The sequence below is a fragment of the Mesitornis unicolor genome, unplaced genomic scaffold (genome assembly GCF_000695765.1).
Source record: "Mesitornis unicolor isolate BGI_N332 unplaced genomic scaffold, ASM69576v1 scaffold2005, whole genome shotgun sequence".
Classification (NCBI taxonomy): Eukaryota; Metazoa; Chordata; class Aves; order Mesitornithiformes; family Mesitornithidae; genus Mesitornis; species Mesitornis unicolor.
Genome location: NW_010185954.1, coordinates 41,457 through 60,292, shown reverse-complemented (window position 1 = coordinate 60,292; position 18,836 = coordinate 41,457). Strand labels below are relative to the sequence as shown.

The following is an 18,836-nucleotide window of genomic DNA, read 5'->3' as shown; positions in this document are numbered from 1 at the left end:
GGTCGGGAGGTTATGCGGTCGGGCGGCGAACAGTGTCTGCTTGGGCGCGCCCTCCTCCCCGAGTGGGCAGCGTGCTGATAGCGCCCTGCGTGAAGCGCCCAGTGGTGCGGGGCGGGAGCCAGTGTATGGAAAGGTTGATGGAGTGATGGTAGCGACGCTGGGCAGCACCGGGCTGTGCGGCGGCTTGCCTGAAGGCTCAGGGAAGTGCTGTTTCTTCTTGCTTCAGGTAGAGACAGCATTTGCTTGGTGGATTGGAAACTGCGGAGAAGGTGGAAGGTACCCCACACACTGCAGGTGCCTGGTGAAGTGGTCTGTGTTTGCATTTCAGAAGTGTTCAGAACAGTTGTAATTCTGTGAAAATGTTTTTAGCTCGAGCGTTTTCACATATTTATAGTTTTAGTGAAATTGTAGAGATGTCATCTGATTTGAGTCAAATTGTTTTTTCATTGCTCTGTACCAAGAATTCACAGAAAGGAACAAGCAAATTTTCTAAAGTTACAAGAAGTATGGAGGAACAGATTTATTAGGCTATTTGATAACCTGACAGACTCGCTCAGCTGGTTTATATGGGTTTAAAATCTTATCACAAATCATAACTGAAGCGAAGTGTAAGTTTTGATGCTTTGAAAATCAGGCTCTGAACCAATGTTTCCTTTGTCATTTCGCTCAGCATAGGTCTTTTTTGTTTGTGTATCTGAAAACAGAATTTGATTGGGTTTTTTGCACAAAGATCAAGTGAGAAAGTTACTGCTTATTCCTACAATTAATGGTGATGCTTGGCTGTATGTTAGAGACTTCCTCCTTCAACTCTGTTGTTTTGGAATTTTGACAGATTTGCCTTAGCTGCCCATCACTGACAAAACATGTTGCCCTATAAATTTATGGTTTGGATATTCAGAGTAAGTCACGTGAGTACTAACTCACAGGAGGGTCAGCTAAGAAATTGCTAATATCCTCTAGTCACTGTGTGAATTGCAGAAAGCAACTGTTTAAAAATGAAAAGTGCTACATTGCTTTTCATTCTGTTTTTCACTCCTCATGTCTTAGGAACTTAGGAACATTTTAATTAGGCTGTTAAAATCAGGCTAGACCCATGCCTCTTTTACTTTGAGGATACACAAAACAAGTGGGAAATGTTGTAAAGGGGGCCTTAAGGGGAGGGAAAGAGTATCTATTAGGTATATTGCATTTTCCCTAATTTTCTTACTTCCATATATCTTTGTGAGCATTTTTATGGTGTTCAAAATCTGCTTTATAACAGTTTGAAAGTACAGATTAATACATGCACAGCTAGATTTTGTAGGTCATAAAGGGAATAAATAGGCACAGCATATTTTTAGTAGATAGTTTTGGGTGGTTAGACAGCTATTATGTAAAGTCTTGCACATATTCTTTATGGAGGTCCGTTTTCTGTTGTGGGTGTTTTCAGCTTTTTGGGAGGGAACCCTCTCTTCTTTTACTTGTCCTCCTAGTTTTAACCACAGTGGAATGTGTGGCTCTGCTTCCTTTAGTGCGATGTGCAGTCTTGTTTGTTTTGTTTCTGCTCCTTATGACTTGTAAAAAAGTTACCTGCAGAAGACAGTTATTAACTACTATGAGAATCTGGAAGGATTTCAGATAATGAGCTGTGGAAGAGAGCTGACTGCTTGCTTCCTGGGATGGTAATTATGTGACCAGATAAGTTCTAACTGTTTTGTTCATGTAAACTGTACTGTGTACCTGTTCTGTACATCTAAGAAGTACTTCATGTTTTTGTGGGAAAAGGTTTTCTTTGCCCCTTGTCTTATTATTGAATTGCACTATAAGAGTAGCAACTTGCACTTTGTGCAGCTGTGCATTTTCTCACTCGATTCCAGAAAGCAAGCAGTTAAGCTTTAGCTATGGCAGTGCTAGGGAAATAAAGCAAATTGAATTTATGGCCTGCCTACTTCCCTACCCTCCTTCGCCCACCCTGCTTTCTAGAAGAGAAATTGATTTCTGCTTCATTCAGTCTGGTTTGGTCTAAATGTGTATTGCCTGCCACATTTACCACATCCATCTGAGGGGCAGGATTCTGTTTAAAAGTTCAGTAACTTATGTAAAGCAGAGAAAAACTAAATAAGACTTGCTTATTGACTAAGTGATTAACTTAAGCATAGAATTGCGTCATCACCTTGATATCTGGAAAGAAATGCTGAGGTCATGCTTGGCCAGGAGTTAATGCTCTTATTTCCAGCTGGACAATACCAAGTAATGAATTATTTCATGCATGAGTCCATGGGTAATCTCAGCCTTTGAGATGGTCTGTATTACTATCTTTCTGCCTCTTAACCCCTTTTTTCTGTTAGATAGTGTTTCCCCAATAGGTGGGCACTGTAAGTTTTCAAGTTGTTTTCTACAGTACCTGTGAATGTGGAATGGAGTATTGCAATCTAAGAGGTTTGTTTTATTTCTCTCTGCCATCTGTTTTGTGCTTAGGTGACTGCCAGCTCCAAACACCTTGTCAAATCCAGAAGTGCACCACTGATTTTGTATCCTTAACTTCACATTTAAACTCGGCTCTTGAGGGCTTTGATTTGGAGTTCTGCAAGGCTCTGCGAGCGTATTCTGCCTGTACCTATCGCAATTCCAAAGCATGCCGTGGAAACCTGGTCTATCATTCTGCAGTGCTTGGGATCAGCGACCTCATGAGCCAGAGAAACTGTTCCAAAGATGGACCGACATCCTCCACCAACCCTGAAATGACCCATGATTCTTGCAATTACAGTGGCCACACAGAAGCCAGAGAACATCAGGGAGGGGAAAAGTCTCCTTCTCTTACTTACCTATTCTGTGGCTTGTTTGGTGATCCTCATCTGAGGACTTTTAAAGATCACTTCCAGACGTGCAAAGTAGAAGGTGCTTGGCCCCTCATAGACAACAACTACTTATCGGTGCAAGTGACCAATGTGCCTGTAGTCCCAGGATCCAGTGCTACTGCTACAAATAAGGTATGGTTTGTTCTTAAGCACTGTGCATGCATAGAGAAGTAAAAGGCTAAGGCAGTAGTAGAGTAAGTCACTTAGCCCTTAACAGTTAAGTGTAGGAGCTTGAGACTCTCCCATGAAGTAGTCTAAGAACGTAAAACTGTTAGCCTGTTCTTTTCTGAGAATCAAACAAAACTGTAAACAAGTCCTTTTCTTCCCTCTGCTGGTCTCTACCATGAGAAAACCCTGTATGTATCACCACATAAGCTTTTAAGGATACTAAATGTAATACTTTAAAACAGTTATCTGATTGCAGCATCTGTGGCTGCCTCTGCACTAAGCAGAAATTCTCTAAATTGTATAGCTGTAACAGTAGGAAACAAAAAAATATTGACAGAGTGGCACAGCAAATGAGTTACCAGGACAGTGAGGGTTCATAGCAGAGACAAGAAGGGGAATTGTGGAGAATTGAAGGGTGGTAGCAAAAAATTTACGTTTATGTCAAATGGTTGTCAGAAATTGGCTTTACCAAAGAAGCAGCAGCCTGAAAATTCTACCAAGAGTCTAAGTCTGTGTTCAGAGGCAAGACTTAAAGTCGGTCTCCTTTCAGCTGCTTGAGGTGGCTAGGTAAAGGAATACTTACACTCGTGTTGGTAGCTTATGCCATTTTTTTACCTTAAGAAAAGTACTTGTCTGTCTGCTGAAGGCAGACAGCAGGTGTGTCTGTAGAAAGAAAACAAGGAGGTATAGAGCATGAACCTAGCTGAGATGTCCTCAGATTTACCTCCGAAGCCAGGGTTGAAAAATGTTCTGAACTATCGGGGGCATTTTTCTATCTCTAAAGGAAATTACTTGAACGTGCATTTGAAGCTGATGTTGCGTATCGCACTCCCTTTTTGGAGTGAAATGGCCTTTTTTCACTGTGGTAGTGTAGCTTCTGTATTGTCAAGGTATGTCAGGCTATGTGTACACCATTTCAAGACAATAAATATTGGAGAATTTTCACTGTTTTGTCAAGCTTGGAGGTAGTTATTACTGGGGTCAGGAGCAGGGGGTGGTGGTCACAGTAAGTTAGAGCTTGCACATCTTGCATGGAGATGGCTGTGCAGTAGTATTAATAAGTAAAAATCAGTCTTGCTATTGGATTCATGCTGGATTCTGAGGTACTGACTGATGTCAGTGGTTGTATGAGTGAGGCAAATTTTTGCATTTGTCAGAAGCCAGAGGTTGGCCTGATACATCACTGAAATTCGGAATGACCTTTTCTTGACTTGTGCCTGTTTCAAGAACAGACTGCATCATGAATGAGTTCTGAAGGAGTATAATGAGGGAATGAGGCTAACCTGAGTAAGCTTTGCAAAAGAAACATCCCTTGAAATCTGCTCCAGTGGGTTTTTGTAAAGACTCTTAAATAAGTACAAGGAAGAGCTGCATTTCATCATGTGCAGCAAGCTTTTATCCTCAGTTTTGCTAAAGTTTTGCAGAATTTCCTTCTTCCTGGTAGTACTGGAGGAAGAAGTTGAGCATCTTCTTGTTTACAAATTGTGTGGGTGGCTGGGGTATGATGGTGGTGGATAGATGATCTTATCTTACTCTGTAGCCACATTCTGTAAATGATTGACTATGGTAGCATGTTATATGGAATATGTCTTCTCAGGCACATAACCAGGAGGAAAACTTCAGGAGATTAATGTCTGTATGTACTGGGGGAAAATACATGTTTTAAAGGGCATACCTTCTCTCTTTATTTATTCTCGATGTTTTTGTGTTTTTCTTTGACTTATCATTCCGGAAAAATTGGTGATACATAACTGTTAAAAAAAAAAAAAGATGTATGGCGTAGGATGTTAGAAATGTCTCTAATGCAAGCATCTGTTACATATTGTACAGTCCTTCAGTTTTTTTCTTTCTTTGGCAGGTAATCAAACTTATCAGCACACCTGTTCTTAGGAAATGAATGTTGTTTGAATGTATGAGTAACTTAGCAAGATAAGTTTTAATATCTCTAATGCATCCTCTTAACTCCTTTATTTCTTTATGGAGCAGGTTGCTATAAAAGATACAGGAAAGTCTTGTTAAACTGCACTGCCACTGCTAGTTTCATCCCTCTAGCATTTTTCTCTGAGTATTCCATTTTGGTTGTGGTGGTGGACTATCTGCTGCTGGGTGTACTTTACAATTTTGACTGCAGTGTAGCTTAAGTCACCTTTAAAGACTTACCAAGGGATGTTCAGTGACTTATCTACGTAGTGTTTTTTTTTTCCTAGCTAAGAGCATGCAAAGAGGTCTTCTACCTTCTTTGTAAGATAAGTTTTCGGAACGTTGTCCACTGTTAGTCTTGCTATTTGTTTTTCATTGCACATATTTGAGATTGTTATTGTTTCCCATTAAGCATCTAAGTTTTATGTTGAACTTAAATTGTGAAGAAGCTAAAGCAAATACTAAACTCATAACTAATGTACGTAATCCACTCTGCATCAGACCCAATAAAAACAAAGACAAAAGGAGTAGAAAATTTACTTTCTCCTGAATGCACTTTTTTTAGGAGAAATTATTTAAAAATCTGTAGAAACAGAATATTTAATCAAAAGCAGTGTGCTTTTGACAGAGGCATACTGTCACTTGGCCTTGTATGTATCATCTTCAAATTTATCATAGCTTTCTGGTGTACCTACCTTTAAGGGAATCAGCAGTTAAGCGAGGATTGTATATCAAGTGTCTTCTCTTTCTAAAACCTGTAAACCTTGAGTAAACCCAACAGTCTGAGGACTATTCCAGTGAGTTCATACAAAACAAGATAATACCAGGAGATTTTTAAAAATAATGTGAAGAATAAAAGTGTTTCCCTACCCCTCCCTGTCCAGTACTGTGCATCTGGCAGGAAAAGCAGGAAAACTCTTCCTTTAATTCTAATTGGAAGGGTACATCCTTTTATGGGAGTTGTGTATTTATTTATATTTTCACAAAATGCTCCTGGCAATTTGTAGGTGTTTTGCATATTTCTAATGCCCACAGTAACATCTGTTTCTTCACAGTGAATAAAGCTATTGTATGTTCTGTGGTCTACCTGAAACTTGAAACTCTAGGATATTTAAGCTTGTCTGTTGTGCTTATGCCCCTTGGATAGGATCCTAGGGCCTTTCAGATGAATAATGAAGGATCATAGAATCATACAGTGTATTGGTTTGGAGGGAACTTTAAAGATCATCTAGTCCAACCCCTCTGCAGTCAGCAGGGACAATCTTACTAGATCAAGTTGCTCAGAGCCCCATCATTCCCATTGATGAAGGATGTTTAACTACGGTCAGATGCTGGGTAGTTTTGAAATTAATAGCAGCTTGATTTCTAGAGTGGTTTATGAACAGTGACCTTCCTGCTTAACCACATTCAGGTAATGCTTTCCTGAGTGATCTTGGCTTTCCTTTTGGAAATCATCTAATGCTGAACTGTCTTGTTTTCAAATTGTTTTCCTCTGTATTTTGCTGCTGTGCATGGAATCCACATGTCTTCCCTTCCCATTTTCTCCTCTGACATGAATGAGGAAGTCATGGTAAAATGTCTTGTGGGGCTTCTGTACCACAGAAACAGGCTGAAGACAGGTTATTATATTTAGTTTTGTAACACTTTCAGCAGTTCTTTCTTCTGAGAAGCTGGCCCCAGCAGCATCACTGATGCAGTACTGAAATCTTCCTTAGACAGTTTAGCCTTTGCACGCCCTACCCACCCTCAGTATGCATGGAAGAAGCAAAGTGTCTTTTGCACATACACCTCTTGCTAGTGTCCTTGAGCGATGTTGACTTCAGAAAATAGTGTACCACAAAAGCATGGTTATATGGAGAAAAATGTGAAGAAATCCTACTTTGAATGATGCCTGGTGTTGTCTGATGGACTGAGCAGTCATTAGCATTTGTAACACACCTTTTAGGTTTTTTTCATCCCAGAAGAACTGCTGTGCATATAAAAAGGAACTCGCCTGTGATGTAAATTGAAGTGAGGCTATTGAATCAAAATTTTACAGTGAGTATGATTTTCCCTAACTAAATCTCCGTACTTCTACCTTTTGGCATAGGCCATTTTTCAATAGATGGTGAGTGCTGCTTGTTTTTTGAGAGAAACTTGCATGCTTCACATCTGTTGCAGGCCTCTGGAAAGGGAAGCTATGACTGAGGGTTGTTTAATGCTTTCAAATTTAAATTTTGTGTGTGTAGGAACTGTAAAAGCCTTTTGATGGCATTGCAAGACCCTCTTAGAAATCTCATATATGCTATGCGGTTGCCTACCTATAAACTTCTAATAGCTACCTTTTACAGATCACTTATTAAGTTCTTTTCAGGCTTCCCAGGGATATCTGATAGACCACTAGCATAGTATCATAAAACCTCCTACTGGCACATATCCTACTTATGCACAGTGCTTGATGACTTCATTAGTAAATCATCAGGGCTGTGTTTTTCTTAGAACATCCTTTCCTGTCTCTTCCCATAGGTGGAAATGATGCATAGAGAGAGCACCTGAATATTTTCTCATGATGCTAGGCATGAGATAGGACATGCAGACCTATGCTGAAGATAAAGCTGAGAAGCATCAAGAGCAAGGTGTTTCTTCAGCTGCATCAGTGCCATCTCAGCAGTCTGCCTGACTACTGCGCTTTGCGCAGGCTTGCAGACATGTCACAAGAACCACTGTGGGATCTAATCTGCTTCCCTGCTGCTGTCTATTAAGAAAATAAATGTTCAGTAGCAAAATCTAGTGTTACAAGAAACATTGTTAAGACACTTTTCAATGTGCATATTCCACTGGTTGGGTCTTCAGTTGTTAAATACTTGTATAACATAGCTGTAATCAATGTTCCCTGCTGGTCTAGCTAGCTTGCTTTTGTTATGTACCTGAATGCTGACCTTTCTAAGATGTATTGTGGGCATCTGTGCTTGGATTAGTAATCGGAGATTGGTCTGTGAATTTTAGTAGCGCCTTGGGTCTTCAGTGGTGTTGAGGTAGGTTCTGTGTGATTGTGTGGTGATACAAGCTGTTGCCTGAAAGCACCCATACATGACAAATGTATGAGGAAGAAAATGGACTTAGGGACCATTGCAGTAAAATTATAAGTAAAACTAGGTGTTGTGGTTTAACCTGGCAGGCAGCTAAATGCCATGCATCATCTCACTCACTCTGTTTCTCCCTAGTGGGGTGGAGGAGAGAATCAGAGGAGAAAGGTCAGAACACTTGTGGGTTGAGATAGGAACAGTTTAATGATTGAAATAAAAGAAACTAAAATATTAAACTGTAATAATAATAGGAACGATAAAACACAGAGTTATACTCAGCTCGTACAGCAGTCATGAGTCATGCATTCTCAGCGTGTGCCAGATAAGATAATGGAACACTGCAAACACAACAGGTTCAGCAAAAACGTGACTGTCACAATGAGTGGGGGAATAGGCCTTGGGAGCAGCACGATGGGTGGGACCCTCCAGTTATGATAACCATCGAGGAAAGAGAGAGACCATCCTCAGGAAATTGCCCAGTTTACAGTGGGCATGATCTTTATGGTGTGGAATAATTCTGTTGGCCAGCTTGGGTCAGCTGCCCTGGGTTTTGCTTCCCCCAGCTTCTGTACCTGTCGAACTTGAAACTGGTAAAAACTTTGATCATTGCATACTGGTGTAGGCCAGAAACTAAAACAAAGTGTCTTATCAACTTTGTTTCCACTAAATTGAGTACTGCAGTCTTGTCAGAAATTGAGCTGTCCTGAATAGAAAATCAAAAGAAGCATGACCAACAGGTCAGGGGAGGTGATTCTGCCCCTCTACTCTGCTATTATGAGACCCCATCTGGAGTACTGCATCCAGCTCCAGGAGGATATGGATCTGTTGGAGCACATCCAGAGAAGGGCCACAAAAATGATCAGAGGGATGGAGCACCTCCCCTGTGAAGGCAGGCTGAGAGAGTCGGGGTTGTTGAGGCTAGAGAAGAGAAGGTGGTTGGGAGACCTGATTGCAGGGTTCCAAGGTAGGAAAGGGGCCTACGAGGAAGCTGGAGAGGGACTTTTTTACAAGGGCATGTAGTGATAGGACAAGAGGTAATGGCTTTAAGCTGAAAAGGGTAGATTTAGATTGTAGATAGAAGGAAAAAACTTTTCACTATGAGGGTGGTGAGGCACTGGAACAGGTTGCCCGGAGAAGTTGTGGATTCTACCTCTCTGGAAGTGTTCAAGGTCAATTTGGATGGGGCTTTGAGCAACCTGGTCTAGTAGTGGGAGGTGTATAGGTAGACCTACAGCATTGTAATTGCGTTATGACACTAGTGAAGACTAGTACAGGAGCTCAGTGTTGAAAGTGTTGCTTTTGTTTATGGCATACAAGTCAGGCACCTGCTACAGATACATGAAGGTCTTCTTAAAACTTATTTTTGGCATCTCATTAACATCATCTTTGAAAGACTTTGCATGTGCAGTGGGATTTAAGTAATCTTTGAGATCAGTACACTCTGTGAGAATGATGTTACTGGCATCAGTAGAAGCGGGATGATGAAGTCCAAAATGAAATATTTCATGTGCAGATTGAATGTGTAGGGTTTTTTTGTTTTTTAGTACTCTCAGTGTTTGTATATTGTATCTTCAGGTCAGTCTCTGGAGCAACCTTATTTTTATCTTTCAGGATTTGTTACTGCAGTAGGTTAAGAGCTCTGTTACTGCCCAGACAAGTAGGCTCAGATACTGATAACTTTCAAAAGAACTTTTTTCATCTGAAGATCAGGCATTTGGATTTTTCTTTCCTTGATTTAGAAAGGACAGCTGGTTTCTGGTCCATAAACAGTCACACATGAGCAGCTTTGTTGGGGCGTTCTTATAACCTGGCCAGAGTGTAGAAAGTACTATAGGTGCATGTATGCATATAACACATTAACTTTGTTTGAAATAACCTTTTTCACTATTTAATGTTTTGTGTTACCTTGGGAACTTAATCAGAGAAAGCTTTGCAGTGACATTTGCTTCATCTCCCTTTGCAACAAGCTTAAGTATCCCTCAGTACTACAGTGTGAGATAAAGGTATCACAGAATCACAGAATGCTTTGAGTTGGAAGGAACCTTTAGAGGTCGTCTAATCCAACCCCTCTTGCAGTGGGCCCCATCCAGACCTGACCTTGAATGTTTCCAGGGATGGGGCCTCTGTCACCTCTCTGGGCAACCTGTTCCAGTGTTTCATCACCCTTGCTCTAAAAAAAATTCTTATATCCAGTCTAAATCTACCCTCAGTTAAAACCATTACTCCTTGTCCTGTCACAACAGGTCTTGCTGAAAAGATTGTCCTCATCTTTCTTATTGTGGCCTTCCAGTATTTAAAGGAGGCCTATAAGGTATCCCTGCAGCCTTCTGTTCTCCAGGCTGAACAGCCCCAACTCTCGGCCTGTCCTCAAAGGAGAGGTGCTCCAGCCCTGTGATCATTTTTGTGGCTCTCCTCTGGACATGCTCCAACAGCTCCATGTCCTTCTTGTACTGAGGACTCCAAAACTGGACGCAGTACTCCAGGTGGGGTCTCACCAGAGTAGAGTAGAGGGGAAGAGACACCTCCCTCGCCCTGCTGGCCACACTTCTTTTGATGCAGCCCAGGATGTGGTTGGCTTTCTGGACTGTGAGCGCACATTGGTGGCTCATGTCCAGCTTCTCATCCACCAGTACCCACAAGTCCCTTTCCGCAGGGCTGCTCTGCAGGTAGGAGTGGGTGGTAAGGGAAGGACATTACAGAAATCTGGTTTTACTGATCTAGCCTATGAATTAAATGGCTGTCACATGACGGAAAACACAATATCCAAACCTAATATCTTGAGCCACAGTGTTTAAATATGAGTTATGTCCATGTAAATTCTTAATGGTCTCTGCTTATTCTGTGTGGAGTATCCTTGCAACCTACGTGAAGGTCTTCATTCATTTAAAAGTCATTCAACCCTCTTTCAGCATGTAATGTTATTGCATCTTGCCTTTAGGTTGGAGGCTTCTGTTCTCCCTCTCTGTCTCTGAAACTGTGTGCATTTCATTGTTGCAGAGGAGAGATTTGGAAAGAATAGTTGTGTCGCTGCTTCCTGATATATTTTGCCAGTTATCTTGCTTAACTGTTTTATCAAGTAGACAGTTCTGTGTCTCATTGAAATCATTAACTCCAGACTTGTTCAGGTGCTGAGCAGGCTTAGAGCTTCTGCTGAAATGTAAATCATTCTTTCCTTGCAGAGGAACACAAATGCGCTTGAGGAAGTAGGAGTGCTGCTTTGTCTGCTAGGCTGAGACAGTCTGTTTTATTGAAACTGTTATATAAAATATAAGACCTGATTTACTGTATGAGGCTCTGGATTATATGCAGAAACACTAATCACTTGACAGATCTCAGGCTTCTCTGGGTTGCTGAGCTTACTTCATTAAGCACAGAGTTGTGAGGTGCTCTTTACAGTAATATGAGTGGCTGTGCATTTTCTGGATTTCAGGCATAGGCATTCAAGCATAGCCCACAGACATCAGTTTACCAAATTGCTTGATTACAGATATTCCCAAGCTAGCTGTATAACTGATTGATACAAAGAAAATTCCAGTCAGACAGCACCAGTGGGAACTTACAAAATTTAAATATTTTCTATGTTTGTGAGACAGACAGACTGACAGAGCATCAACCAAATGGGGCACACCAGACATTGGAAACTAATATTGTTTAGGGTATGTCTGCATACTCCAAAGGAAGAGTTGTTGTAATGGGAGGAGGGAGAAGGGAAGTCTTTTGTCTTATACAACTGATATGGAGAGGTGAGGTTAATGAAAGTATTTGGATTGTTTGTAATCAGCTGTTTTATTTAGCTCTTACTTAAGAGCAGAGGGGCAGGAAGGAAAAAGTTACACAGAAGTGTGTTAGTTAACTGAAATTAAAATGTGAGGTTGCTATAGAGTAGATTTCAAGGAAAAAAGTGTAATTTTAGATTGAAAATGCTTTCTAATATGTTTTGGAATACTCTGAATCTTGTAGCAGACTGCTTAAATTACAGTCTGTAAGTAATTTTGATGTAATCAGTCAATGATGAAAATAAGACTGCCCTCTGAAGCTGTGAAGGAAGTAGCATATCTGATTGTGGTATTTACATGTGATTCCTTATTATATGTTTTATTTTAGGAAAAGCCACTAGGCACTCCAAACTTGGTCTGCCTTCAAGTAAGACTTTAAGTTAGAAGTAAGACTTCTTTCAGTTATGGCTTATTCAAATAAGTGTGAAGGTTTAAAGGGCCAGTTGTGATCTTAAAAGAATTAGTAATTGCTTTATGCTCCTGCTTTTTGTGTTGGAAGTCACACTTAAAAGGCATGTCTTTGAGTATCTTTCAGTCTTGCTTTGTTTTTCCATGTGCACTGGCTTGGGCATGTTTTCTATCAACAGTGGACTGAAAGTGTCAAGTCTCCCACTTCCTAGGACTAATGGATCCTAAGCAATTATCTGACCAGTTGTTCTTCCTGGCCATGCATGTCTCGTCTCACTGCCTCTTGTGTTGATGGTTGATAAATACATCAGTGCTTTTAAAGTTGTCTCACACAGCTAATCCAATGCACATCCAACAGATGTACAGTACCCTTATAAGTGTCATTAGTCACTGTAAAAGGAGTGATGACAATACTGTGAGTAGGGTTCTTTTGTACCTTTCTGTGATTTTGCACAGTCTCCTTCTGGTTTTGCCATAGTGTCTAGCGTTGTGGGAGTTAATTGGTGCTTATACTTCTCTATGACTGCAGGATGCATTGCAAAGTGTTAAGAAACCATCAGGCAGGAGAGTGTTGTGATGCTAAATTATATATAAAGCCTTTTCCATTCCTGACCTTGTGGATGTTGCCAGATGCTAATAGTCTTGCTTCCAAGTCAACTTAAGAACAAATTTAACAGTTGTCATATGGTAAAAATTTACTTCAAGCATGTACAGTCTTTTCCTTTAGGCATGAGCTACTAGTGGGCAGTTCCAGGTATGTTCAGCAGTAAAACAGAAAAGGGATTGAAATGATGATTTTTTTTTTCACTAACTACTTTTTTTCCTTTCTGCCTAGATAACTATTATCTTTAAGTCATACCGAGACTGTACAGATCAGAAAGTATATCAAGCAGTAACTGATGACTTACCTGCAGCTTTTGTTGATGGCACAACAAGTGGAGGTGATGGGAACACAAAGAGCTTGCGAATTGTGGAGAAAGTCAGTGGCAATTATGTTGAAATGCATGCTAAGTACATTGGAACAACGGTGTATATACGCCAGCTTGGGCGCTACTTAACACTGGCCATTCGCATGCCTCAAGAGTTGGTTATGGCCTACGAGGAGAGCCAGGATCTGCAGCTCTGTGTGAACGGTTGCCCTTCAAGTGAGCGCATTGATGATAGTGGCCACTTACCATTGCCTGTGAGGGGGCAGTTGCTCCCTCAGGGTGGTGCTGCTCATCCCTGGTCAGCGTACACACTGGAAACTGCCACCACCAAATGCCATGAGAAGATGCTGCTGAAGGACATCTATTTTTACTCATGTGTATTTGACCTGCTCACCACTGGTGATGCTAACTTCACAGCTGCTGCTTACAGTGCCTTGCGGGATGTGGAAGCACTGCACCCCAGAAAAGAGCACTGGCATATTTTTCCCAGCAGTGGAAGTGACAGTGTGTGCAAGGATGGGAAATTCTTTGTTGGTCTTGGACTTGTGTGCTTGATGCTTCTTGCTGTTTTGTAGGAGGGTTTTGTCTGTAACTAAGTTTTGGAATATATATTGTCATAATATATTGAATAAAGATGAGTATGTAAGTATATACCATGTATATGAAGGGATGCTTTGTCTTGGGACACCCACCAGATTGTACATATTGTGTGAACTGTTTTATGTATGTTTGATGTAGTATTCTTTGTATCTATTTGATTTGCAGTTGGTGAAATATTTTATAATGTCTCTGCAGTGAGATGTGATAGAAAGCACTTTATTTTTTGTATATTGAATATTTATGTGTATCTGAGTAACTCTGTATTATACATATAAACATGTGCATATAATACTCAGTAATCTCTCTGAGTACTACTTGGTTTAACAGATTTTTTTTAAACTGGACTAATTTGTGGGTTTTTTCTATAATTTCTCCTACTCTAGAAACAGCATGACTCATGTCCTGTGATGACATCAGTGACTTGCTGGGTTCAGTAGTCAAAATCATTAAAAATGGAATTGTATTCTCTCCATTAAACAAGTGGCTGTCCCCTCTTTGGAGGGAGAGAGTGAAGTTCTTTCTGTTAGTTCAGATGACCATCTTGGATCACATGAATTACAAAACCTTCTTTGTAATTCTGACAATTCTTAGTTTCATGACATGGGTTTCAAAAGAAGAGAAGGGAATGCACTGGAGTGAGACTTACTTTATGGAACCAGTGGAAAGATAATTTTAAGAGGTATTAATGGTATAGTTGTGTAAGCATGCAATGTAACTATTGCAGCTGCCTCTAACCTGGAGGGTTAAATTATTCTCCAAGATGGGCTGGAGAAATCAGAAGCCTGAATCCTATCCTGTGCTGAGGTGCTATAGGTGGAGAAGAAGGAGAGGAGTAAGGCTGCAGGCTCTGGCTGTTTTTGCTAGGGAGCTAGGAGAAGAATGATTTGGTGGCCTGAAGGTTGGTTTTACTTAATACCTTAATCTGTTGCAAGAAGTGGAAGCTTTACTATGTGCTACAATAAACCCAGCTCCAGCGTGGGTGTATTTAACTCTTACAAGTACTAATCTGAGACTGGACGGATATGTTAGAAGTGCTATGGGAGTAAGGCTTGGATAGCACTTGCCTTTGTTAAGCAAACTTGAGCTAGTGTTTGCCTTAGCAGAAGGAAATAGAATGATAGTGGAATGGAAACTCCTAGTTTTTATGAAGACTCTTCTGGCCAGGTTAGGGACTGTTGACTGGTAAGGACAGCAATAGTCTTCTCAAAGAAACTAATTCCCTGTATAGATGGGTAACTGCATACAGGTGTTATTCTGGGATTACTTGGAAGTAGTCAGAACTGAGTTAAGGCTGAAGGTAAATATTTTAGACTTGACCATTGGCAGCTTGTTCTATCTATGCTGTCTGATGGTGCTGCTTCAGATAAGTTAAACTTGTGGATTTATGATATGTCTGATAATGTGGCTCCTGTGGTTTCACCTCATGGTGATAGGCTTCCTGTTTTGTGTGGTTGAACTTCCTTATTAGTGCTCTGAGTTTGTCGTTCTTATGGCTGAAAGCTGATGGATGAACCTAGTGTTCCTTGCAGTGGTGCACATACTTATTGGACAGGCACTATATACTAATTAATTTCTTCTGTCCCTGGATCCTGTATGTATATACATATATAGGGTGTATGTGTATATATATGTGTGTGTGTGTGTGTACTAGCATTGAACTGTGAGCCTCCCAGATAAATAACATTTCAGAAATGTGGTAATTTCCCTTAAGTGTTCTCCATTTTCTTGTTCCTGCTGTGAGATTTTTTAAGAAAGTGTTATTTGCACATGTTTATTCTTGAATTCTTCCATTGCCAAGAGAGCTTTAGTTAATGCCAAGCATGGGGATATTTTGAAGCTAGTGAGTGGTCTTTGGGGAGGATGTAAGCTTGGAGGGAACACTTTTTCACAGACCCTCCAAATGGCTCTCTTTTAGAAGTCTGCAGATAACTGTTTTTCATGTTTGGAAACATCACAATGTGTCAGTCTTTGCAAAACCTTTTAGATGTGGTGTGTCATTATACCGGTAAGTATATGTTTGTGTAAGAGAGTGTCTGTGCAGTATGTAAATACTTTTAAGAATGAAGTTGCCTACTTTCCTGAGGCAACATCTTGAGAGATGTTATGAAAATCCTCTTTTAAAGTTACTGGAGAACTCTGACCAGAACAACCCTGGAAGAGAAAATTATTTTCTGAAAAACTGAACCACAGACTGAGGCACTGAAAGAATGAATGATACGGAGTCCATAAAATTACACAACTTTGTATAACAAGATCTGCTAAGTATACATGGGAGCTGTAATATTTCAGCTGCAGAGCTTTATCGCGCAGTATGCAGGTAAATTGAAAGTACCAAAACTTGCCAAGTTATGTCAGATACATACCAAGAAAGATCTAATAAACACAGCTTTGTTGTTTAGCTAGGTTTGTGTTTCAGCTAGAATTTGAGGCCTATGGAGATCAATGTTATGTGGTAGACGCATCATTGAAATGTTTTGTGGAAATTAGTGTAGAAAGCAAAGGGAGAATTAAATTTGTATATGTTTAGTGTATGCAGTAGGTGGCCATTGTATCCATAAGAGATTATTTTCAAAGGTGTTGATCTACCACCACAAGCACTACAAAAGGCAATATAGCATGGTCATCAGTATTTTAACGTAACAATTAGGAAGCTGTTACTGATGTCATTTGTTGCTGGTCTTTGTCTTAAAAAAGCTAGCTGATGCCTTGCCTTATTCAAAAGGTTATTTTAAGTATCTCCTAGAGCATCTCTAACTAGACTATTTCCTAGTCCTATGCTAACAACTCCTAAGAGCAGCTGAGGATAGTTCTCTGGAGTTGTGGAGTCCAGCAACTGCCCTAGGAAGGATGTTGTGAAACAGCAGAGAAACGAGTGCTTAATACTTCATTCTGTATGTACATACGGCTCCTTAACAAGGTTTTATAAAAGGAAACACTACGCTCAACTGACTGTCAAACCAAAATTTTTTTTCTCTCTTCCTTGAAAACCCAGCTGGAAAAACAGTCTCCATAGAGCACCTGTTAAGTGGAGCACAGCCTGAGAAAATGCAAGCTCTGAGAACAACCTGGCTCTTGTTCTTGTGGTCAAGGGCCCTTCAGTAGTCCATTTCCTTTCAAACTACTGTACTGCCAGAATCGCCACTATTTACATTCACTTACCTTAGCATTATGGATACTGTACGTTTCTTTTATGGGTTTTGAGGATGTGCCAATTGCTTACATGTTTACTTACGTATACCCTGAAGTGAAGCAAGCAATGTTGCAAGCTTTGCACTGCCTAATAAGGTTCAGTAGTGGACATGTTCAGAAAAAAGCCGAAGTGGCTTGTGGCTTTCTTCTCTTTTGATAGAGGCATAGCACAGTTTCAAATGTTGCATTTATTTTCTTCATGTAAGTACAGCTGCAATGTTTTACATTGAAATTTTCTTGCTTTGGGTTATTTTAATTCTTATCTGTGTCTTGACTGTTGGGATTCCTGTATGAAGCTGTATTCCTGTCTGTCTTTTCCTATTCCAGCTATTAAAGATGAATCTATACAATGCCTAGATGTGTGTGACTTTTTTTTTTTTAAGAAAATATTCTTTGTTGTTGTTCACAAGATAACTGCTCTCTGTGTTGTGGTGCTAGTTCTCCACCTGTATTCAAAATGAGGATTGTGTGGGTCAATATTTATTAGAATTTTATGATTCTTACTACTCAGCTTGTTTTGGAGAGCAATGTAGCCACAGTTCAAGTATGCAGGTAAATTTATTGTGATGCTGATGTAAAACAAGAGCATCTGATCTTATTCAGAATTCTTTTTCTGACTTTTTAAATTACACTTCATTGAAATTAAAAGCTGCTGATTAGTAAATCAACTGTGAACAATAAGATTATTTACAGATTTCAGATGCCTGCAGGCATGTGTATCAGAACTGATAACTAGATAGCAAAAGGACTTAGTATGTCATATGTGGAGTGCCAATAATTTTTATTTATAGGAATCGTTTTCATGATTAGTGTAGTTTTAAAACTTAATTTCAACTTTTTTTTTCTACCCCATAACAGTAGAAGAATAATCCATTGTATACACAAAACATGTACATGTCATTGGTTCTAGTATGTGCTGAGGGCTGTGTTTACAAATTATGTCTAGTTGGTGTGTGAAGTGTTTAAATCCAAAATTCAGATGCACAGTAAAGCCTCCTCAGCTTGAATCTAGATGTTTCTTTAGGATCTCTACCTTTCTCTTGTTAATCCAGTAAAGTCCCTACAGGAACCGGTATTTTTGCTGCTGACAGAGAAGAAAAATGCAGTCTTGAGTGTTGTCTGTGCACCAGAGCCAGATTCACATGTTCACAGAATCATAGAATACCAGGTTGGAGGGGACCACAAGGATCAGCTAGTCCAGTAGAGGATCATCTAGTCCAACAACAACATGTTCATCTGCCTGGTTTACTTGCAGGACTTCTGACAGGTGCCTGACGTGCTCACTCACATTTGGGAGATGATGGTAAGAGTTGTTTATAGGGTTTATTCTGCTGGAGTTTGGGAGAGGCAAGTTACAATTCCTCCTCTGCTACAAATCTTTCACATCTGTGAGAGTGCCCTAATAGCTGGGAGCTATTATCAAATATATGTTATTCTGTGTTGTTACAATGAGAGAGCTTTATCCAAAACAATGTCTTAGGTGCCTTGAAAGAGATTGGATGTATATGTCATGGTTTAGGCCCAGTGCATAAATGAGCACCACAATGCCCCAAAAAGGGGCTAGTCAGTATAAGGACTGGAAGGGCTTTTCATGACTTAAAGGGTCACAGGCAAAAGGCAGACTCAGTATAGGGAGAAAAAACAAAATAATCTTAGTTCGTTACTAACAACATCAGAGTAGAACAGTGAGAGATACAACCAGATCTTAAAGTCAAACACATTCCCTTCACCCCTGCCTTTGTTCTGGGCTTAGATTTTGTCCCTGTTTTCTTCACCTCCCCCCCACCTTTGCCCAGGGGTGCAAGGGGAAGGGAGTGGGGGTGGCAGTCAGTTTGTGCCATGTGGTCTCTGCCACTGCTTCCTCTTCAAGGGTAGGGGAGGACTCCTCCCAGCCTCCCTCTGCTTCCACGTGGTGCCCTTCCCACAGGAGAAAAAAAGTCATTA

General features: G+C 40.4%; 1 protein-coding gene across 1 annotated transcript; it reads left to right on the top strand.

Annotated features, from left to right (window-relative positions):
- The first annotated feature begins 145 nt into the window (after positions 1–145).
- RGMB (repulsive guidance molecule family member b) lies at positions 146–14,028 on the top strand. Its single transcript, XM_010184973.1, has 3 exons — positions 146–269; positions 2,458–2,969; positions 13,010–14,028. Exons 1-3 carry the CDS (start codon positions 146–148, stop codon positions 13,676–13,678), a joined length of 1,305 nt encoding a protein of 434 aa, XP_010183275.1. The 3' UTR covers positions 13,679–14,028.
- The last annotated feature ends 4,808 nt before the right edge of the window (positions 14,029–18,836 follow it).

What these genes read in the sequence shown, in the direction of transcription:
- RGMB (XM_010184973.1), top strand. Translation starts at nt 146, where the DNA reads ATGGTAGCGACGCTGGGCAGCACCGGGCTGTGCGGCGGCTTGCCTGAA. An exon ending in GATTGGAAACTGCGGAGAAG is followed by an intron (nt 270 to 2,457) that starts GTGGAAGGTACC and finishes TTTTGTGCTTAG; the next exon opens with GTGACTGCCAGCTCCAAACA. An exon ending in GTGCTACTGCTACAAATAAG is followed by an intron (nt 2,970 to 13,009) that starts GTATGGTTTGTT and finishes CTTTCTGCCTAG; the next exon opens with ATAACTATTATCTTTAAGTC.